Below are 19978 nucleotides of genomic sequence, written 5' to 3'. Positions count from 1 at the left end.
TACGTTGTCAAGGCATGAAAGTTTGCTGACATGCACTATAGACTGCAAAAACTGCAGGTTGAGTTCCAAATAACCCAGTTTGTATATACGCGCGTGCTGAGTCTATACCAGACATCTAACCAGTATGGAGGTTTATTGAGCGAAACGAGACACGTCCTTGTTAAATTTATAGCAACACATATATGTTTGTTAAGACCTGGAAGGATATTTCGGAACATTTTGCTCAGCCATATCTTCCCGATATTCGGATATGCGTTATGGGCCTCGTGCGCTTGTATGGTGGCGCCACTGATGCGCTGTGTTCAGCGCCATCTTGCGGGCAACGGAGGCATAATTTCTGAAGTCCGTGAGCAAACGACGTCCGGAGGATAGTATTCCGCGCAGTACGATTATTAGAAGAGAAAGAAGGAATGACCGCTATTCTGTTGCCATGCGATACGAACAGCCAAACGGTACTTTATTAAATAGAATATGGTATATGGTTCGCAAAGGCGACAGGAAAGCGATGCATCACACAAAAAAAAAACAGTTTTGAACAAGCGCAGTTTTGTCTCCGCGCAGCGCGCGGTCACGCTGTCATTTCGCAACGGCTTCCACTGAACACCAGCAGTGCCAGCAGCGCCGCCCAAATAAAAGATAAAAATAAAAAGACGAAAGCCCGCGATGTTACCAAGAGAACGAGAGGAGTGCAGGAGTGTGCGTCTGTGTGTTCATCGCCTCCCGGAAGCGATAATGTATGTGTGAGGGAGGGTGTGATCGCTGGCTCCACCAGTGGAAAATTTTTTGTGGGGCCGCCGGCCCCCGAACAGCATGACATAACGGCATAACGTCCAAACCGTCCAAACGACGCCAGCAACGCCTTCGTTGCTTTGGTCGCTTTGGTGGATTAGATTTATTTAGCCGTAGATCAGAACGGCTGGGTTAGAACTGCTGGCATAACCAAGCAGTTGGTGGAAAGTGAGGAGAAGACCGACTACGCGACTTCATGGTGCTTGCAGAAGCGAATTTCTCCCGTGTGTACACTCCCCTGTGCCTTGTACATGTCAGAAAGTGATTTGATGTGTTGTGTGTGTGAAATCGCGGCGAAAGGTTTGTGTGTATAAATTGCGACACCAAGGATAAGCGGCTTCAAGAGCCCGAAGATTCAGGTTTGTAGAGGCAGGTATTTGAAAATGCCAACTGCTTGAGTAAACTCTACCTCAAACTGCTGAAACTACGATGAGTTCGTTGGATGGGCTCATGAAAATATTGCAATGCTTTTTGAAGTGCTTTCATAGGTTTATATATGCATACATAATATGCGAATAATTTTGGACGTAGATGTGCGAGACGAGGCTTTCATGAAAGCCTCTGAACGTTTATTTACCTTGTTTATCGCTGGACAAAGACACGGGCACAGATATGGTAGATCGCAAAACAGGAGCTTTAATTGTGCACGAATGATTCCTCTCGCATTCGGGGTGACCTTGATAAAATAAGACCATTTTGAATAATGGAGATTGTTTCAAAGCTGACAGAGTTGTACGTGATGTTTGTGTGACTACGCTGCAAGTTATCTTTGTCAGCAAAAATATTTTGCGTAACAAGCCCCACTTCAACTTGTTTTTCAAACGCAAACTACAAGTTGTACATGTTTGAGATATTTGAGAGACCTTTAAATAAAAGTGTAGATGCGAGTCTCCGAATTGTGGCCGGTGTGTGTCTATCTGTTTACGGTTGTGTCGCAGTGTGGAGTGAATATTTACGTTTCTGTTTTCATTTTAAAGCTTCATATTTTGCTGGTATGACTACGTACAATTCAAGCATGCATATCCGTGGGTTGCTCCATGTATTTTCTGATGCGTGCACAGATGCGTGCACACCAAAGGCTAATTGAGGCGCTACAAAAATACGCACTGGATACACGGCATTTTTTTTTGCAGCGGTCTTACGGCAAGTAGCGTGCACATACGCAAATGCATTTATGGATCTGTTCTTTTTATTTCTTTTCGGGTACTATGTGCTTCGGGAACGTCGGCGTCGCAGGCAGCTGGTCCGTGTACTGTCGTCTGCTTGTATTGGAGAAGGGGCGCTTTCTAAATTATTTCGGCTTGTATTCCCGCACAACTCGTCAGCGTAATATTTCTATTATTATAACAATTGTGAATTAAAAAAAAACGTGGTAATTGTTGTATACTTATTTTACGGTTGTTGTTTAAACTAAGCCGCGTAGCGAACTGCTGTATATGTTTATTTTTTTCTTAAGAAAAAATTCCGCCGCCGCTCCCAGGTGGCGCCACATGTTTATTTGAAACTGCAGTGCACGAGGCCCATAGGAAAACTGCACTCAAGACGAGGAGGAGGAGGAAGGGGAGGAGGGGAAAACTTTGTTTAACAATTAAAACGATCTGGTTAGTGGGCCGGGTCCTCAGTCCAGGACAAGAGAGTAAAAGTAATTTTCTTGAGATCATAGAACGCCATCCCGAGTAGAATAGGATTTGTTCTTCGCGCCTGGAAGGCTTGAAAAGCAATAAAGAGCTACTTGGAATTCTTCTTCGGTTTCGAGTCTTGTAATATATGCAGGCATACTATTTATTACGTTAGTTAGCGAGTATATCATGCCTTCAACACCGTAATCATGTCATCATTGTTCGAGTTGAGAGTCAGTTCGTTATGATAACTATATAATTACGATAGAAATTCGCAGCACAAAAGCCACCTTCGAGTACTGTGGACCACGTTGTTTATGGCGCGATCGCGGTGGCGTAGCACAAACCTTCTCATTGTATTTGCATGTGAATAAACAAAGCACGCTGCGGATATGCACCTTCTTGCACGCAGCCGTAATGAAAGCCAATTTGTGAAGAAGGGAATGTATGCCATACAAAATGAAGGAAATATCCACACGACCTTTGTGAGGCTCCCAAACATCCCGAAACCTCCTAATAAGAAGTTGGTGACGGCGCAGAAAAATTAATGCGTTGGGCAGAAAAAAAAAACAAGAAGCATTAATCCGATACAAGACAGCAACGAAAGAAACAGAAGAAAGCCGCTTTATTTCATGCTGTGCGATGAGCGTGTAGAGGCCGCTGCTTGGTACGTAATATTAGACTGTTGAGTCTTCATAGGAGCATCTCAAAAATACTGCAGGGAAGCCTACGCATTTTGAATACTTATCGAGAAGCTCTGATCGTTGATCCTCGCGAATAAGCAAGAAAGGACGAGTTACACACGATCTTCTGACCGATACTCTGAAGAAAGTTGTTCTCTATCTCTTCGTGTGTTGAAAACTTGTGGGGGATACAGCTTCAAATTATTCAGATGCGTCAGAAGCTGGCAAAATAACTGAGTCGCTAGAAATACGCTTTTTAACGCACTACAGCAACGAAGCGGGCGATTTCTAGCCCAGGCACTGTTGCCCCTCACAAGCGGAGTGTAGCAGACGACAGCGGCGCGAATCCCTAAGCCGACGTCAGAGCCAGGGGGCGCCACTCAAAGATCTCACCGCCAATAGTGGGTGGGAGAGGGGTAATCGCAAGGTCACGACCGATTTATTCCTGAGAGGACACCAAGAAAATATTTATTTAAATCTAGAACTGAGAAATGTTATATTTACGTAGCAAGGGCAACCCACTAGGTGAAAAATCCATGGATGCATGCCTGGCGATGAGGCTCTTAGGTCTGGGTTATTTTTTTTTTCTAACATAATTGCGTAATCCTACGCCTATGTGTGAGTCACTTGGTAGTACCCAGGCGTTGAATATCACGCTGCCCTTTTCGGTGTCTTTGTTGTCGCCCCATTCAGTGTCCACGGCACTGAATTCTCCCGCTAAAATTTGTGGTGGTCTCACTGTACACTGGAGCCTCAAGCCTTGATGATTTCCTTCAGATTAGGGAGCGTATCCCTTGGGGGACTCTCTCTCTCTCTCTCTCTCTCTCTCTCTCTCTCTCTCTCTCTCTCTCTCTCTCTCTCTCTCTCTCTCTCTCTCTCTCTCTCTCTCTCTCTCTCTCTCGCAATGGGTTGGTTTATTTATGGTTTGTTTTTACTGCCCGATCGCGCCCAGCTGTGTTATGTGTGCCCCAAACGAATCGCGTGTTCCATGCTTTGTTTTTATGCCCCACGGCGTATCTCATTCTGATAATGGGAGTGTTTCCCCCTAACGTCACTTGCCCGGAATAATCTTCGTCGATCTACAATGTCCTAGATGTGAATCGACGGTTCGAGAAACACTCGCGCCGCAAGACAAAAGAGCAGACGCCGCGGTATTCGATTCGCCGACACCAGTCTGCGTACGTCACTTTATTGACTGCTGTTTCGCCGCCTGTGTATTCTTTGAGTTGTTAATGGAACACAAGTTCGCTCCAATAAATTTGTATTTGGCTACGTGACAATATATATTAGTTACGTGCAAGCGGTTATGTGTAAGGTGCCCTTTTCCGTTATTGTCGGTATTATTAGGCTGCGTTCTGTGTCGTGCTATATGTTGTAGAATTGAAGACGGCAGTCTTTCTTGGGCGACTTAAACACTGTCTGTCTGTCTGTCTGTCTGTCTGTCTGTCTGTCTGTCTGTCCGTCCATCCATCGATGCCTCGATTCAGGCCCCGGCCAAAAGTGAAACGAATTCGTTACCAAGAGTTTATGTACAAAAAACATTAAAATTACCAAACCTGGTGTCATGCGTCATACTTTTTTGCTGGGTAAAAAGAAAACAGCAGGCATATTGTAGGCGCATATAAATACATAACTGGCATTAGCAGCGTTCCGGTACTTAAAAATAAGTGGGTGTTTCATTTTTGTGATAGGAAATAAAAGACGAGTTAAAGACGGTGTGACGAAGAAATACAAAAGGGGCTTGGGCTCGAACCTGAACCTTGAGGTGGCATTCAAAGAAGCCCAACAGTAACGAAAGGATCCAACAGGTGGCGCGCGAGCTGTGCCAAAGCGTAAAAGTAAACTTGAGGAAACCTTCATCTTGTTTAACACGGGAGGCGCGACACGGGAAGGGTAGAGCGTGAGGGGGGACAGGGGAGATAATGGTAGGGGCGGCAGAAGTCTATCGTCCGTCGGCGACATTTGCAGAGAAGTGAGCAGATACGTGGGTAGATTTTTACCACTAAAGTGTTTTATGCCCGGGTGCACAAAGATCTGACTGACGTCATATCCGTCACGGAAGTGACGTCGCCAGAAAAAGGGCACTTGAGGCGGCGGCGCCCGGATGCGAGCCCACGAACTCTCTCACCTCTCGCCACAACGGGAGGTACGTGGCGCTCTGCCCACTGCGATATGAATAGAGACGTGGAGAAGCTCTATGAACGCGCCTTATGTTTTTCACTACGAGTCATTCAGATGGTGCTGCCGTCTAGGAGAGGCGAAGGGAAGCAGAGCATTATGACGCTAATGAGCGCCGACAGTTGGCGCCTCGATGCCAGCGCCTTCGTGTATACGCCTCGAGCGCGGCCTGTAGGGGCGCCACTGAAATCCCCCTAGCGGCCCGTTTCGGAAGCAGGCGCGGGAGTCTCCGTCCCGCTCCCCACTGTCGCCGCTGCTTTTGCGGCATGTTCACGACTGAGATTTTGCGTTTGCGGGCGTTGGAAATCCATGTTTATGTGAAGCAGTCACTCTGTTCGCAAATGGGGTGTGTTTACGAGAGTGTAAATGTTTCTGACGCGATCTTAGTGTGGTATATTCGGTCTGTATAAGCGCCAGGTGTGTGTCACAGGCCAGCGTCGCGGAACCGGCGTATGCATGGACCTGATCGTAGTTACACTGCCCTGAATTTACTTGCAGTGTCTCCGTAACCACCCGTTCCTCTTATGTTCATGCTACGGGTATACGACTACGATGTAAATCAGTTTTGTGCGCTTACATATTCAGCGGAACACTCATACCTGACAGCATGCCAGTTACTTTTGCCAATAATATACCTCAGATAGTGGTCACCACCATTTAAAAGCCAGTGTGTGTTAATTTCGGGAATATTCAACCTAAGTACAACGGATAATGCAGAATTATACTCGGGGATCAGCATACGACTAAGAGTGTCTTGTCGTGAGGTGAGCGCCCGCAAACATTCGTCTGCTACTTATATCCTCTGCGACCAGCGCTCAGACTGGCTTAGAATATAATCGGCGCCCGCGACTAAACGCTTCTTCGAAATATCGTCACATGGCACAGGGAGCCTGCAGAATAAAGTAGAAACTGAAATCAGAGGGCCGTATCACATACCCCACTCTTTCATCGCTTGCGAACTGCCTATCCTGTATACTTCCAAAAATGCGTCCGCCGAACGATCAGTTGTTCGTTGCAGACGAAAAACAAAACGACAGTGAACGCGAGATTTGCGTGTGTGATTACCAAAACGTTCTTTGCTTGATTCCGCTCCGCATTTGTACAAAGCGTCCTCCTCCTCTACCCCCCCCCCCCCCCCCTACGTCTCGCGAAATAGCGGTGCATTTCGCGTATAGTTGGTCTGGTGAGCCCTACCTGGCTTAAGTTTTGAAGAACGTCTGTAGCATGTCAGAAGCTGCACTGTATTTTTTGCATTTCCGTTAGAGCTATTATTTTTCTTCCGCACTTGCACAGCATGTATTTTTCGGTGGTTTCATATTAGATTGCCTTGGTTCTTGCTATAAGGCATGTGTGGGCACATATTTAACGACATAAAGGCTTGAAATATACTTAACATTTTCGCATGGCTTATATTCTTATAAAATGCATAAGTTATTGTCCGGGATTGGCTAATCACATCCCCGAAACATATTTTTCTGCGACGTATATATTCGAAACAAAGCCGCATTCGTTGTCCACGCTGCAAAATGAAGCCAACCTCTCACTGTGCCAGCATCAGGTGTAAGCGAGGCGACAGTAGAATTCATTTGTGCCTGACGTATTTGGACGTGACAGCGGTGATATGCTGCTACCGTCGCCGACGCCCGGAAGAGCGGCGACGATGCGCGCGGAACCGCGTCCCCGGGTAGCTCTTGCAGGCGATCGCGGGCTCTGCAAAGACGCAGCTGCTTTTTAAGTGACCTAAACGTACTCTTTGCTTATAGACGTCACCATAACAAGTTTTTTTAGGGCGCGGAAAGGCGAAAAGAAGCGAAACAGAACCAAAACACTGCACGAGCCCTTATCAGCCACGCAGCGCACATCCCGTCAACGCCGCGGAGAAGCGGCGGCAGGCGGCGCAGCGATCGCGAAGCTCGAGGCGTATACGCCTCGAGCCAACACCACCTAAATTACTGAAGGCCTCCCCACGCCGAAGTGACGTCACAGAAGTGAGATCGCCCTGGTAGTCGGCTTCACTGCGCCCGCATGCTTGCCTCGATTTACCTATCTGTTCCTTCGTGAACAAACAGCCCGTAAATTTGAATTTATGTTTAGAAATGTTTTTTAGGCTATAAGTTGTAAACATGGGCAATCCAAATCATTTTGTTTCCTCTCTGATACGTAAAAAGTGCTTGAACAGAGCTTTGGCTGACAACCTACCAACCACTACCCTTTTTATCAAAGGTCTATGTACACAGCACTAAGATTTTTTTCTTTGTTTTCAGGACTTGTCTTTCCCAACAATCGTTACCGATGGTGCAGTTAGCAAATTCACTTATTGCTGACATTACTTCGAGACTGGATGCAGGAAAGTATTTTGTAATTAACTAATGTTGCGATCTGTAGTATATTTGAATCTAACCCCAAAAATAATCAAGACAAATGAAAGACAAAGTTGTAGTCACACGAGTATACTGTCATTTGTTTTATTTTAAAATTCACATGACATACAAATATATACAGACATTTTTCGTACAAAAAAGCATTACTGTAAGCAATCAACAAGCCCATCATTTAAAAATGAGCATGGCATACCAATATGCACAAGCAAATCATTCAACATGTAACAAATTACGGTGCCATATATTACCAAATGCAAACAAATTAATTGTCAGCTGCAGCTAAACAAGGTTAGGATTCCAGTGTTTTCAGCTTTCGCTTTTTTTCTTGCTTACTGGACGTAAGCTTGTCATTTTTCTGTTTGCACAGATTGCTCAATAACACATTAGCAGCTGCACTAAAAATGTATTTCATGACGAGCTGTGGTGAATGTCCATGGTCACACGTGTCTAAGTCTTCGTTGCTGTCAATAAGGGACGATGTCAAGGCAACAAGAAGCTCTTTTTGCTTTGGACAGTCATAAAACTTAGTGGCGTTTTTTTCATTGACAAGTTGCTCAAGCACTATGTCCATTGTCAAAACTGCATGCACAACCATAGGCTGGGGAAACATAAGGCCACCTCTAGTGGCAGTGGCAATGAGTGCAAAATCATCCTCGTCAAAATTCCGGTTTTCGAGCACCAGGTTCTCCTTGCAAGATGTACATGCAAGCTTTTTTGTAGCTGCATGTGCGCAGTACCCAGCCACATATGTAATGGCAGGAAGCATGGGCTGCTTTTTTGCAACATCTTGCTCTGTCAGAGCAACATCAAAATGCTTTAAATCTTGTGGGTCATTAACAGAACCACAAGGAGTGAGTACATCTAGCTGAGGGAGTTCGGGGAGCTCAAGCACTTTCTGCAGTCTGAGCTTGTGCTCAGATTCGTAGATCTGTCGTATAGACACGTGATACTGTGCTCCCGACAATTGACGATATTTTCCAAATCTGTCCTCTAGGCAGTCAGTTTGGAACTTCCCCAGCAACACGTACGAGAAGCCGAGCTCTTCAATGCAGTAGCGTGTTACTTCTACAAGTGCATGGGAGGTGTGGCGGAATGCGCTGTGTGTTTCACGAGTCAGGTGACCTGCATCATGCTTTAGGCTTTCCCAGAAGTCAAGCCAGTCAATTACACTGTTAAGGAAATCGATCTGAGGGGAAGACAGACTTCTGACAGGCTCTTGAAAGCTGTCACGTAGGCGCTGTCCTTTGTGAGGCGTTTTGACGTTTACGATGTTCCACCATGTCAAGATGATGCGGATAAATTCAGCCGTTCCTTTGGCATGTTGTAGTTGAGCTAATGTGGAACTAGTCAGTGCTGCAATAGTTGAAAGGTTGAAAATCTTCAGGACAAGCTTGACATTCTGGCGCTCCAAGTTGGATGGATTTAATGCTTTTAAAGATAATGTCGGGGCCAACCGCAAGAGCTCATTGCTTTCCTGTTCATGTGCCTTCCTCAAAGTACCAAATGATGCCGTTAACACCTGCCCATTAGTGGAAAGCTCTGTTATGTCGGGAAAAAACATGCAGGTCCCTGGATTACGTTGATTAAGCCAGTTGTTACGTATGCACTTCAAAATGTGAACACTGTCCAAGACAAAGAACAAAGGTCTTGAAGGATCAGATGGGTGTGCATAGACAATATTACATTTGGGGGGATCAGAAAAAAAAGACATTGCTTTCCGGTTTATGGAATTATTGTCAGAAATGACTGCGATCACCCGAAGACCAGCATCTTCTAGCTCTTTAATCAGGCGTATCAGAAAGAAATGCAAGTCCTTTGCGTCGAGTTTCGCAACAGGTAGAATATGCACAACGTCCTTGTTCGGCGACAAAAGGCTCTGAATCATGAAGACGTATGCTGTCCTAGCAGCAATATTGCTGTTTGTGGCTGCCCCTGTGACGAAACCACCTTTATATTCGAAGTATGACTGCAAATGAATTTCGTCTATCATAAGCGTCACAGTCTTTTCATGATCCTTCAGTGCTAATGCCATTTTTTTTGCATACGACAAGTACAATTCATCTTGTTGTTCCAACGAAGGGCTAATGCTGTATGCAGCACAAACACGCCTAATAGTGTTTGGATGAGGAAGCTTCAACTTTGACGTGCTTCGCATGAACTTGTAAGCATGTGGCGATATCGTGAACATAATACTGGCGAACACAAGCAATTCGGCGGGATACCTTATTGCATTACTCAAAACAATCTCAACTTGCTGCCTCAGAAACTTTAACAGCTCTGCCTGCCAGTCAGATGGAAACTGTGATGCTGACAACTCTTCTAACAGAGCCGATATACGGCGCAAAAGCAGCTCAACTTTTCCCTCATCATTTTGTGAGCCTTTCACAATTTCCTCTATGCGGTCAAGTGTATCTGCTAGTTGCCTGACGTCCGAAATGGAAACAGGAAACACGACGGTGCCTACCTTTTCAATCCGTGTCTCCCCAAAGTATACTTTCAGAGAGAGGTCTGCATTTACTACCACTGCACAGCGCACTACCGGTGCATCTTGAGGCGCCAGGTTCAAGAAATGCACTTTGTCTTTTAAGACCACTTTGCTCCAGAACTCTCCCACCAAAAACGTGTCCGTGTGACACAAGAGGTCTTCAAAAGAAGAGATGGAGTTCTTCTTCTCTTCTTCCTGCTGAGTGATGAGTGAATGTTGCACTGCCTCTTGCAAGGCTTTCGCCTCCAGCCGAGCACGTTTTTCTTCTGGGGCTTCGCGGTCCGCACTTTTGTCTTGAGAAAGGTACGTGGGGCAGCCAGGAAAAATGCTTGGTGTAATTCCCGGCTTCAGACGCCTGAGCTTGAGTGGAACTTCAACCACCCTTCCAGTGGCCGAATCCGTGTAGCTCGTTGATGTGACGAAGTCGCTCGGGTGAAAGTGCTTTTCGCAGAGCTGAAATTGGACAAAATGTTACATATAAATTAACGGCAGAAATACAGGGCAGTCCTTACATTTATACGCGACAGCGAAAGTAACTACGAGAGCAAAGTGAATGGAAAGGAAAGGCAGACTTCCTTACCACTGTGTATTTCGTTGGCGCGAAATCCTTACGCGGCACGGCGCGCGTCCATGCTGCTCTTTCCGCGGCATTGACCGGGAACCTGTACACGCGAACGGTGGGTCCCCCCGCATAATTGGAATTGCAGTTGGGTGCACAGCAACATCCAGGCATATTACTTGAGTTGTTAATGCATGCAGTGACAGGAATGCGAGCTGAAATTGTGTCTCAGAAGCAGCAAATTCACTTGACACATGACTAGCAACCGCCGCCGCCGAAAAAGGTGAACGAAGTGGTTTGGGCACAATGTGGCCAGAGCACGACGCGCGCTTTCGGCTGCAAACCGAACAACAGCGCTTTGAAGGCTGAAATAAAAGCGATTTTTGGTTAATAAATCATGCACGATGGTAATATTCAAGCCATGAAACAAGACAAAATTTTTTGCAGAACAATGAAATGACAGGAGTAAGTTTTTATTAACTTGATTGCTGAAAAAGCTATTGCAGTCGTGCCCCACCATGTGACTGGACCCACAACAGTTGACAGCCATAAGCCGCGACAAGCCATGTCGATTTCTCGTTGGCGCCTTCGACCTCCCCTCGATCCACCGCCGATCTCACTGGCGTGACGTCAGGCCGTTGAGAGGAGGAAATAGGAAGGCCTTCATAATTTAGGTGGTGTTGCTCGAGCGCGGCCTGTAGGGGCGCCACTGAAATCCCTCTAGCGGCCCGTTTCGAAAGCAGCCGCGGGAGTCTCCGTCCCGCTCCTCACTGTGCCCACTGCTTTTGCGGCACGTTCAAGACTGTGATTTACAGTTTGTGGGCGTTGGAAATCCATGTTTATGTGGAGCAGTCACTCTCTTCGCAAATGGGGTGTGCTTACGAGAGTGTAAATGTTTCTGAAACGATCTTAGTGTGGTATATTCGGTCTGTATAAGCGCCAGGTGTGTGTCACAGGACAGAATCATGGAACCGGCGTATCCATGGAGCTGGTTGTAGTTACACTGCCCTGAAATTTACTAGCAGTGCCTCCGTAACCACCGTCTCCTCAGATGTTCATGCTACGGCTATACACTAAGATGTAAATCGGTTTTGTGAGCTTACATAATTAGCGGAGCACTCATACCTGACAGAACGCCAGTTATGTTTGCCAATATCATACCTCAGATATTCGTCACCACCATTTACAAGCCAGTGTGTGTTAAGTTTGGGAATATTCAACGAAAGTACGATGGATAATGCAGAATTATACTCCGCGATCAGTACACGACGAAGAGTCGTTTTGTCGTGAGGTGAGCGCCCGCAAACATTCATCTGCTACGTATATCCTCTGCGAGCAGCGCGCAGACGGGCTTAGAATATAATCGGCGTCCGCGACTAAACGCTTTTTCAAAATATCGTCGTATGGCACAGGGAGCCTGCATAATAAGGGAGAAACTGAAATCAGAGGGCCTTATCACATACCACACTCTTCCAACGACAACTTTCATCGCTTGTGAACTGCCTATCCCTTGAATACTTCCAAAAATGCGTCCGCCGAACGATCCGCTGTTCGTTGAGGTTGAAAAACAAAAGGAAAGCGAACGCGAGATTTGTGTGTGGGATTACTAAAAAGTTCATTGCTTGATGTCGCTCCGCATTTGTACACAGCGCCCCCCCCCCCCTTGCCTACGTCTCGCACAATAGCGGTGCATTTCACGTATAGTTGGTCTGGTGAGCCCTACCTGGCTTAATTTTCGACCAACGTCTTTAGCATGTCAAAAGCTGAGCTGTTTTTTTTTTTTTTTTCAGAGCCGTTCTGTTTCTTCCGGACTTGCACATCATTTTTTCCCGTGGTTTCATTAACTTCACTTGGTTCTTGCTGTAAGGCGTGTGTGGGCACATTTTTAACGCCGCACATCCTTGGAATATACTTAACATTTTCGCATGGTTTATATTCTTATAAAAGGCGTAACTTATTGTCCGGGATTGGGTAATCGCATGCCCGAAACATATTTTTCTGGGACGTATATATTCTAAACGAAGCCGCATTCGTTGTCTACGCTGCAAAACGAAGCCAACCTCGTACTGTGCCAGTATCAGGTATAAGCGAGGCGACAGTAGAATTGATTTGTGCCTGACGTATGTGTAGATGACAGGGGTTATATGCTGCCACCGTCGCCGACGCCCGGAAGAGCGGCGACGAAGGGCGCAGTACCGCGTCCCCGGATAGCTCTTGCAGGCGATCGCGTACTCTACACTTTACAAAGGCGCAGCTGCTTTTTAAGTGACCTAAACGTACTCTTTGCTTATAGACGTCACCATAACAAGTTTTGTAGGGCGCGTAAGTGCGAAAAGAAGCGAAACAGAACCAAAACACTGCACGAGGCCCTATCAGCCACGCAGCGCACATCCCGTCAACGCCGCGGAGAAGCGGCGACAGGCGGCGCAGCGATCGCGAAGCTCGAGGCGTATTCGCCGCGAGCTCGACATGTAGGTGGCGACAGCGTCGCGCTGCTAGTGTGGATGCTCCGCTGAGCGGCCCGTAAGAATGCACACTGTGGGCGCGCTTCGTGCCTTTTTCTCGCCGTATGTGCGCCCGACAGGTGCAAACAAGAGTGGTATGCTGTAGTTCGGTTACTCAACGTTCAATGTATAGCATGAAAGCGGCAGTCAGTTTTCATTATTACGCCAAAAAACGCGACGACTCATCGGGAATCTCAGAATGGCCATAATTGTGACAATGAACTTGTACGCTGTGGCTCGTAGCAAGCTCTATCTTTCCAGACTATGGCTTTGAGCCTTCAATAAAAGCATAAATAGAAACAAATCAGGAAGCCTCGATCTCTGCAATACAGTTTCCAACGGCAATCTCAATCGCTTTCACTGGTAGCATGACGCATTCCTGCATTTGTGGATGCTCTGAAATGTTCAAAAGGCAACATAAAATTACTGAATTTTGATCAGCGCAGAGATATAAATGTAACCGCTCTAACGGGTCTTTTAAATGAAATTTTAGCGACTCTGAAGGAAGGTTTCATGAATAACGGTGTCGGATCACTTATTTACGGCTTTCGTCGCAAGTGAACTTGCGAATTGAATTGTCAACGCACGCAGTACAATTAACATCTCATGTTTAGCTAGGTTTTCGCAAAGTGACAAGCAGGTTTACAGTGTGCAAACCAAGCTTCTGGGACCTCACAGTGAGCACAAATTTTCTGTGACGGCTGCTCTGTTGACGATTTGCGTTCCTTTTAAAATCTAACAGGTGCCTGCAACAGCGAGATGTGTTTGCATTCTTGCGTATAAAGTCGCTTACGAACCCTAAAGGCGGCAATAAATGAAGTTGCGCTGTTGCAGATGTAGTAAAACATTTCCTTTTTATTTCTCGTTGCAAATCAGCGTAACGGGTTCCCGATAACTACTTTGTTTCGTAAACTGAATATCGCCTTTGTCTTGGCATTTAATTCTTGAGGATTGGTTAAAAAATGAAATTCTGCGATTTCATTTTTTTTCGGGAAGGGGGAGAGGGGGGGGTCCTGCCAACGTTGCAAGAGCAGCGAGAAGAGAATAACGCGCGCGAAAAGCCAAACTATGGTTATCAGTATTATTTACAATCGAAACTACACTAGCCGTCGTGTTCTGTAGCGGTGAAAAAGCAGTACACGTATTTTCCAAAATGATTAACCCCCCTTTGGTCCGAGAATGTCCAGGAATTGTGGGACGGCTTTTTCAAAATTGTATTGAAAGCAAGCATTGCGGGAAGAAATTAAAAAAAAAAAAAAACCAGCGAGTCATGGCACACACCCCACACACATGTGGGCAACAACGTGCATTATATGTTACGCGTTTTCTCCTCTTTCTTTAAACTTAGGTCCACCTTAAAACGTTAAGACGTGACCAAATTAGGCATTTGGTTATGCTGAGTGAGACACGTTTCTGGACAAGGTGATTCATGTCGGATTTGAAAATGATATATATGTGAAAATGACACACAAAATGCCACATGACTGACGCAAACTCACAACTGCTTAATTTTACCGAAACATTTCCCCTAAATACTCTTGGGCATCCATAGAAACGTATTTTAAATAATACGTAAAATTAGCAACTCGATACAGTTGAATAAATGCTTATTCCTCCTCCTGAGTATAACCAACGACTGTCCAAAAATGGTATTTATTTTAGAAAAGGTACGGGAAGGACACGATCACACAGACGCTTGCGGGTGTAAAATACGTGTCCGGTAATGTATGGGCGATAGCGCACGGGTCGTGTGCAGTGTAAATGTTTTTGTTTGTTTCTTCTTTCTGTAAGGACACAGCGCAATTTTACAAGGGTGTGGAATTTGCACGCGTATGCACAGGTCTTGTCGCTTCTTACCCGTTTCGCGTACTAAACTTTTATCCTTTAAATAATCGCCACGCCACCTTCAAAAAGCACCCTTCGACGTTACCGAAACGGCAGACGACTGCACTCAACAATACGAAAAGTGCAATGTGTGGAAGCAATGTTTATAACACGTTTCACACTCAAGCGGTGACCACAGCGAAGATGTTTCGTGGAATTACACCAGCGCATTAACCCGCAACGGCCGCTGATTATTGCGTTTCTAGAGGAAACGAGCACGGAGAGGTTACTATGTCATTGCTTACTGCCAAACGAGCACACATATTGGTTGTTTTGTCGTGTGCAGCACGCGTCTTGCGCCGCACGCAACGTGAAAAAGCAGACGACGCGAGAGCGCCATCCACACTAGGTGCGGTTCGTCCCGCCGCCGCCAGGGGCCGACTGTGTTCGCGCTCGGGGCGAATAGGGGACGCGCGTGAATGAGGCGCCCTCCGTTGTCGCGTTGTATTGCATGACCGTTATATGTTTCAAGCTGCTGTTTCTGTGCATGTCATTTTTGGTTTTGTTGTCCGGGAATCAACCGGTTATTTTTAAATGCATAGCATTTTAGTAACTCCCAATGTCACGCGGCGTTGGCGTGCCTTGTCGTAGTCCGCATGCGCGTCTTGTCGTAGTCCGCATGCGCGCCTTGTCGTAGTCCGCAGCCAGGAAGAAATAAAATAACAGTTTCCGGCGCCCGGTTTCGAACCCATGACGCCGCGGGCGGAATGCAAGGTGCCCGGCGCCCTACCGACCGAGCCACGAAACCGACACACATTTCGACGCACCGAACGCGCCTTATATCCTTCACTCATTTCTCGTTTGTTTCGAAAGCGCCACAAGTTGTCCCGCGCCTCCAAAAGATGGCGACACGGGTCCCGCAATCAAGAGATACGACTTGCCGGCGCACCCCCTCGGAAATGCTGTGCATTTGATCGTGCCCCTCGCGAGGGGGATGTCTTTTTAAAGTGACACCTTGTTCACTATACTTATAATTTTACACTACTTTCGCAGTCCCCCCGCAACGCATGATGGTATGCGCACAAGATCTCGAGACCGGTTTGTTTTAATCGCACCTGCGGTTTTCGCGTGCAACAGCGGATTGGCCTACACTTACGTCGCCAGTCTCCAACGTTGGTATGTGCCATAAGTGCGCAAGTTTCTTCTCTTCGTACTTCTAGTGTTTCTTCAGGTGTCTGGGGCCTGGATGACGAGCGGGGGGTGTCATGAGCCACGACTCGAACAGGTGGCCACCATCAACCCCAGAACTCACCCAGGCTTTACACGTCGCGCGCAACAGTGAACAGTCGGTCACACAAAGGCACTGTAGTCGGCAGTCACGGTCAGGGCCTTCATACAGGCGTCGCACACCTGAAAGAAATACATAACACAATTATGTACTAAAGCATTAAACAGTACACAGTTTGAAAAAAGGAAAAGGTAATAAACAAGAGCAAGAATACAAAGAACTGGGTTACTCAGAACTGATTCATTCCGCAACTGCATGCAACGACGAACGACGTCGCTGTGTTGTATGTGCCTTTTTGTTTCTTGCGTGTCGGCGTCCCTTGGTCTAGCGGGGTCAGGCTCGCGAACCGTTCGCACATGAAGGAGGTTCCTTTAACATTCAACTGCTCCTGTGAAGGCACCTTTAACTTTCGTGTTTTCGGATTCCTATGAAAGCGGGATCAACCAAAACTTTTTTTATGAATAATATAGCGTTGGGTTTTCGGGTTCACTGATTCTGCACGAGTACTTTATTTGGTAGGATAGCGAGATATTATATCCAGTGGTCGAATTCGTTTTGCTTTGCCTTGAAACTTCTGAAGTTCTAGTGAACGATACTAATTCCCTGTTGTATGGGATGTTAAGGCAATAAAGCAGGAAAAATCCCTGTGGTATGCGTCAGCCCCATGTCCTTGTCGACTGCGCACGTGCACTTAAAAAAAATGCCGTGGCACTTACTAATAGTAATAGAACACTGACAAGTCGCGTGTCACAGTAGTAACTAGGTACAGTCATGGACAATTCAAATACGAACCGCGGAGCGCATGTCCGAAGATACCGGTGCCGTCACCTGGCAGCGGCCGTGAAAAACGCACGGACATGCGCAGTTGAGATGACGGGAGCGATACTGCGTGTCCCACTGAGATATGCAGCCCTCTCTGCTCGCTCGCATGCTTGTCTTGTCGCCATGCTGCAAGAGCGCTGAAAACAATTAGCGATGCGGCGCGAGATAGTATCTGAGGCCACCGTGTCCTCGGCTCACATGAGCGCCTGCTCGCCGTGTGTGTCGGCGTCACGTATTGCCCACATACCATGCGGGGTTCAGTAACTTGAGCAAATAACGATAGACACCTGGGTCACTCCCAAACCAAGCTCAATGCTGCCTGCTCCGCAGGTTTCTACAAGCACTGTGGGACCTGCCCCCCCTCCCCCCCCTAAAAAAAAAACGGGAAAAGCACGCCGTCAAAAAATTTGCGCTAGGGCAACTGGCCTGTAGAAAGGTTGGACCTACCTATCTTCCTAATTTTTGTTAATATTTGGATTCTGCCAGTAATTTTCCCAGACCACGCAATGCTTGTAGTTAATTTATATCATTGGCGATGAATTCTGGTGGTATATCTATTGTTTGCTACTAGCACCAACTCCGCGAAATGACTCAGCCATGAAAACGTTAAACAAAGGCGCATACTTAGAGGCCATTTCATTGTTCGATTCCCTAGTCACTGCACCACGAACGCAAAACAATGCAGCGCCATCAGAAGTTAGGCGGCACGCATTTATTTTGGCTCCATATCTGCGCGATTGTTTTCTTCAAGAAACCATGATGAGCTCAACAGCATGCCTTACGAGAGCGTGCACGCGTTTGCCACCCAAGCACTGGCCGCAGCTGCAAGCAAATACGCGCCGCATTACTCTCAACGCGACCAACACCTTCAGCTGCAGCAGCGCTGGTAGTTTCAGTGGTTGCAGCGCTCTTGCGGCATGTCGACAAGACAAGCATGCGAGCGAGGAGAGGGCGGCATATCGCAGTGGGATACGCAGCCTCGCTCCCGTCATCTCAACTGCGCATGTCCGTTCGCTTTCCACGGCCGCTGCCAGGTGACGGCACCGGTATCTTCGGTCATGCGCTCCGCGGTTCGTATTTGAATTGTCCATGACTGTACGTAGCGCTTTTACTAACTGGCCACGCAAAACGTAGTAATAAGCTGCGCGCGACAGTGTGGATCGGCTGAGCGCGCAGCACGACATGACGCATTCAACACGCACATATCACACTTTGACACACTTTCACAAGCTGAGGAAGAAAACCAACGGGATGCACGAGGAGACGGAGTACAACTTATTTCCTCAAAAGTACATCTGTCCTTCTTGCTTTTATAGCCAGTAGCGGAAAGCCCTCTGATAGAGTCGGTGTTCTTGTCGCCAAAATCAAATATTTTAGCGAGAGTTTTCGGATAATGCATTTTCATGTGAGCATATACAAGTCAACATGTAAATTTGCAAAGGCTTTTTAATCGTGATTTGGAGTGGCAAAAGTGCTGTAGTTATTATTGTCAACAATTCGTAGAATTTTGTAACTCTCTGTGAATGTTGGTATCAATTAGAAGCAGCAGTTACTAACTGTTCGCTCTAGACTAGTAAGGATAGCAGTTAGGTTCCATACTTAGTGGCAGGACGTACGTACCATTCTGGGGGTTGTAAAGTTCGTACGGAGTTAGTAAATACTACTCGCTACCAGCTTGTTACTATAGCGTTTTTGTTTATGCGCAAACCTAGCATTAGGCCTAACATTACCTACACAGCGTAATCCAGCCTCTGCTCCTGCTTGTCTCGATATATGCTAATTCCGCGTCTACGGCAGCGCGCTAATGCTTTCAAGTCCTCACGCATAAGTAGTCTTCGGCGCCCTCAGTAATTTTTTTGTTTCATTCATAAACAGACTGGTCGGGATATATCTGTTCTTCCGAAAGTCTCACTCGCGTACGGAAAAATGAAGTTGTCCAAATGGTTTAGAGAGACCAACTATTGTCTTTGGTTTATTTCTTGACCAACTACTCAATCCATAGCTTGTTTCGCCGGCAGTACTCTTGCACTGTGCTTTTATACTTTAATCTGCTTCCACATTTTCTCTCAGTACGGGAACACTAGTGCACTTATGAAGGAGTGTTTTATCTCTTTAGAGCTCAGGTATTAGCGTTATCTCGATTAGGGGTGGACGATTGATCGATGAACCTTCCGATTAATCGATTAATGCTTTAGTCGCGGTTAATTTTTATGACGGGTTAATAAGTTGAAGTCATGTGAGCAAAATAGAACAACAGTGCCATGTTGAAATTGTGAGCAAGCGTGCCGAGGATCGCCTTCATGTTCACATAACATGCCTTAAGCCACAAGGAAACGATGCAAGTATGGTCAACGAGTACAATAATTATAATCGCAAGCTGATCGCTTTAGAAAGACTGGAAATGGTTACTCTTAATGGAAATTCTATACACGGTACAAAAAACGGCGAGCTGGCACTCCCACCATATTAGCGTTGTATAAACTCTGGCGTAAGTGAACCACGATCAGTCAGCGCCCGTGTAATTGCGGCCAGTGGCGGTATTCCTGTTTTCGTAAATAGTGGAAGTGACAAATGCTGTGATAAGCTTACCGCCCACATCAGGGCCGTGATGATGACCTGCTTACCCCATCTAGAAAGCCTGTGAACAGGCGCAGAAATTCATATAGTGTTTATTATTACATTATTATGAATAACATTATATATTTTTTTCCCAATTTTCATCTTAAACGACCGAGGCCGATTAATCGATCAAGCCTGCCAATTAACCGGGTTAAAAATTTTAGCCGGTGCTCAGCCCTAACCTCTATCATTATCTCTCCTTACGTTAGTCGTCTGCACAAAAAAAA

The 19978-nt window shown here is 46.4% G+C and overlaps 3 protein-coding genes across 3 annotated transcripts in view; 2 read left to right on the top strand and 1 right to left on the bottom strand.

Annotated features, from left to right (window-relative positions):
* LOC144149969 (uncharacterized) overlaps window positions 1–19978 on the top strand; it is a 107788-nt gene that overhangs the window by 53231 nt on the left and 34579 nt on the right. The window lies entirely within an intron of this gene.
* The window catches only part of LOC144149092 (rho-related GTP-binding protein RhoG-like), a 54031-nt gene that overhangs the window by 17858 nt on the left and 16195 nt on the right, over window positions 1–19978 (top strand). The gene's annotated exons all lie outside the window — the stretch shown is intronic.
* LOC144149256 (uncharacterized) lies at window positions 7329–11301 on the bottom strand. The gene is made up of 2 exons (XM_077680808.1): window positions 10716–11301; window positions 7329–10588 (listed from the first exon to the last, which is right to left on the bottom strand). The coding sequence occupies exons 1-2, from the start codon at window positions 10866–10868 to the stop codon at window positions 7940–7942; spliced, it is 2802 nt and encodes a 933-aa protein (XP_077536934.1). The 5' UTR covers window positions 10869–11301; the 3' UTR covers window positions 7329–7939.

Source organism: Haemaphysalis longicornis, unplaced genomic scaffold (assembly GCF_048455015.1).
Source record: "Haemaphysalis longicornis isolate Haplotype H1 unplaced genomic scaffold, Haemaphysalis longicornis Haplotype H1 scaffold_8, whole genome shotgun sequence".
In the NCBI taxonomy this organism is placed as follows: Eukaryota; Metazoa; Arthropoda; class Arachnida; order Ixodida; family Ixodidae; genus Haemaphysalis; species Haemaphysalis longicornis.
This window is presented reverse-complemented; position numbering and strand designations above follow the sequence as displayed.